The sequence below is a fragment of the Theobroma cacao genome, chromosome 4 (genome assembly GCF_000208745.1).
Source record: "Theobroma cacao cultivar B97-61/B2 chromosome 4, Criollo_cocoa_genome_V2, whole genome shotgun sequence".
In the NCBI taxonomy this organism is placed as follows: domain Eukaryota; kingdom Viridiplantae; phylum Streptophyta; class Magnoliopsida; order Malvales; family Malvaceae; genus Theobroma; species Theobroma cacao.
Window position 1 is genome coordinate 17206273 of NC_030853.1, and position 3777 is coordinate 17210049.

A 3777-nucleotide genomic window follows, 5' to 3' on the forward strand; every position below is an offset into this window, starting at 1 on the left:
TTTTGAATAATATATATATATATATATATATATATACTATATTATATATCTTTACCTTTCACAAAAAAAGTATGCTAAACCATGGTGTTTCAAGAATGTGAACTTGAGCAATATGAATTGCAAGTATCATTGCAACAAACAAGCATGGATGATTGGGATTTTATTCCAAGAATATGGTTGACAACTTGATAGAAAAATGGATGGTAGAAAAGTTCTCTTGCTTGTTGATAATTGTCTTGCTGATCAAAAAACTATTGATGGTTTGAAAAATATTAAATTGTTTTTCTTGCTACCCAACACGACATCAAAGATTCAGCCTCATAATGCTAGGATCATAACAAATTTAAAGATGCATAGATTTTATCAAAATCTTATGGAAGGTTATGCAATTGGGATCCCAAATCTAGAGAAAAAAAATGTTTTAGGTGCAATGAATCTTGCAATCTCAACTTGGACAATAGATGTTCAAATAAGTACAATTGCAAATTGTTTTTAACATTGTAAAATTAGGTCTATGGATAATATGGCTTCAGAGAATTTGGATCAATACTCAGATGATAGAGACATTCAACAATTGCATGTTCTAACTAAAGAGTTGAAGTATCACTATACAATGGATGTTAAGTACCTTTAGAACTACCCAGGAGAATATGAGGCAACTTCAGAGTTGTTAAGTGATGAGCAAATTATTGAGAATGTAATGAGAAATGATAAAAAAGATGAAGTTGAAGATGATAGTTCTATACTAAAGCCTGCTTCACGTAAAGATGCATTTAAAGTAATAATCACACTGTATAATTTTCTTTTATAATACGAGAACACTACAACAGAGCTTCTTAATGCACTAAGAAAAGTTAGAGATGAGGTCTAAGGAGACATTAATTTCAAGAGGGAACAAGTAACATTGGAGTCATATTTTACAAAAACTTCCAAACTGAGTCATGTATATATATAATTTTGATGTATAAAGAGATTACTAATTTATATATCAAGTGAGACTTATGTGTTTTTTTTTAAATGTATTATCTTATAAATTTAATGAATTATTAATTTATCACATTGATCCCGAGTCAAAACCAATCAAAAATATTATTTAATCGAAGTTATTAATTTATAAAAATTATATTACTTTTCACTCATAGTAGTGAAACCTGAAAAAGGAAAATAACTTTAATGATATGCATGACTATTCTTTGCCTTTCTCCAATAATTGATAGATAAGGCATTAAATTGACAGCCATATATATGTAACTAATAAGAATTACATTACGTTTTTTTTCTTAACATTCTTCATTACACTTTCTCCATATGCTTTTCATTGTTGTCCAATTCCTAATGCCAAATTAGGTCGGAGGAACAACCCCTCCCCACCATTTAGACTCAATTTTGGCTAGGAAATTTAGTAACCGGCTGACACCTAGCTTTGGCGTGAAAGCCCAAACACTTTGATATTATTTTTAAAAATTTTTTATAATGATAAATTATACTTTTAATCTCAAAAAAATAAAAAAGTATTATTAAAACATTAACATAAAGAAAAATTGGCAGTTGTAATTATTCAAAATTGGAAAATAAACACGGTTGAGAAGATCTAAAAATAAAAAATGAACATTCAATCTAGACGGGGAATAAGTCTCCTCTAATGTGAGATGACACGCGCACTCCAACAAAAAAAAATCTAGACAGAGAATAATAAAAGATAAGAGAAAGTAGTTAACAAGTTGAGAGTAATAAATGGTGGTCTATTGATCTTATTCAATATCAAACCAACCCCATAAAATACATCATAAATACATCATAAATTGTGGGATAATTGGGTGTGCTTATTTCATTTATTTTTTATGGACAAAAGGAACATCAAATACATCATCAATTGTATAATAGCTCCATGCCTTAAAGATCTCTTAGCCCATCCAAAAATAAAGAAGCAAAAGTCTTCATTTCATGCTTATTCAATGCCAAACCAATCTCAATTAGCGCACTCCCATCTCTACTCTCAGCCAAAGAAATAGCTCCACCCCTATCTATGGACACAATCACCACTTTTCTAGGCTTGCCCCATCCAAAATCTGCCCCGTAAACACCAAATCGAGGTGACCCGGAAACACTAATCACTTGTTTTCCAGTTTCCATGATCACATCAAAAAACTGTGTCAGCTTCTTTTCTGCCTGTTCAAGAATCCCATTCATCTCCAACTCTTTAACCATATCGCTTGCCAGCTCCGCAGCAGTGGCAAAACCATTTTCATCCATGAAGTTTCCTGCTTTTGCTGAAGCTAAAGGGCCTAAAACACAGTTACCAAAATAATTTTCTGGGATCGGAGGGTTTAAACGTGACCTTGCATCTGCTGCAAACCCAAAATTAACCGTTCTATCACTTTCTCCACCTCTTGCTTTGATTAGACAAGTGGATACGTAGGCAAATGTAAGAACAAAACTTGACAAATGAAGTGGTTTTGCTTTATCCAACTTAGACAAAACCTTTTCTCTAAGTGACTTGATATGTTCACGACTTAAATCAAACGTGGCACGAACCAAATCATCAGGAACATCTCTGATATTCTGCTCAATTATCAAGCTTCGCCTATTGGGATCCGAATCGGAGCTAGTAAAGGCTAACCATTGTTTTAAGTACAACAAGTCAAGTCCACTTGGATCTTTGATAACACTCCTGTCATAAAACGGGGTTAGCTCTGGTGGCAAAGAAGAATTTTCAGTGTTACCTTGTTTGCAAAGATAAGCCCAGGACTTGACAAACATGGTTGTACTTCTACCATCAAGAATTGCATGGTGAGCTGTTATCCCAACGCAAAAACCCTGAGAAGGAAAGAGTGTTATTTGCAAAGCAATTATTGGTGCTATATTGTCAGTCATCATTAGTTGAGGTACCAAAGAATGTAACTCAAGAGCTTTATGGATTTCATTGCCTGAGAGAAGGCTAAAGTTTGAGTTAGACTCAGCAACTTTGACCAAAACTCCATCATTAGGACTGTATGTAACGATGGGTTTGGGGGAATTCGAAGGCCATCGGAGGTTACCGGCAAGAGGGAGGTAATGGAGGAGAGTGAGAGAAAGGGAGCGCTTGAGTTTTGGGAGGATAATTGAGTGGAAATATTCAGGGTTTGACACGTTGAGTTGGTAGAAAAAGATGCGCTCTACTGGATGGAACTTGAACCAGAGTGTGTCAAAGAAAGTAAGAGGGAGAGAGAATTCAGTGGCTGATATTGGTGAGTCAGAGGCAGGAGTGACTCGAGTGGTCCCAAGAACTTTAACTGTATGGGGCGATGCCATGGCAAATTATACAAAGTAGAGAGAGCTTTGTATGGAAAGACCAGGTAAATGCTAGGGAAATGCTAAGAGAAAATGTTTGCACTTGTCCAACAAGGAGTTTGAAACTTTTATAACAGTAGGACTATGGTTTTTTTGGCCACAGCAAGGAGACAAGAAGTTAGGGACGAGTTTGGACCACTCATTGCACTTGTCCAATAATTGATACCGCAATGATGCCCGACACTCGCAAATCAATTTTGACACGTCTCCGAATAATACATCTAGTCTTTCCATTTTTCTTTTCAATTTAAGTGTCAAATGAACAAAAACAAATAATAAATATGTGAATTAATTTTAAATAGATTTGAAATATCCCATACTTTGATATAGTGATAAATAAAGTTGATCGAATGAAAATTGAGGTCAATTAAAATTTTTAGAAGTGATAAAAGACGAAAGTAGTAGTTTAGGATAAAATATTTTCGCAAGTGAGAAAATAACAATAAT

General features: G+C 34.0%; 1 protein-coding gene across 1 annotated transcript; it reads right to left on the bottom strand.

The window, feature by feature from the left end:
* LOC18601670 (phenolic glucoside malonyltransferase 1) lies at positions 1722 to 3387 on the bottom strand. The gene has a single exon (XM_018120424.1). The coding sequence runs from the start codon at positions 3289 to 3291 to the stop codon at positions 1894 to 1896; it is 1398 nt and encodes a 465-aa protein (XP_017975913.1). The 5' UTR covers positions 3292 to 3387; the 3' UTR covers positions 1722 to 1893.

Coding starts and splice junctions, on each gene's coding strand:
- LOC18601670 (XM_018120424.1), bottom strand. CDS start 3,291: ATGGCATCGCCCCATACAGTTAAAGTTCTTGGGACCACTCGAGTCACT.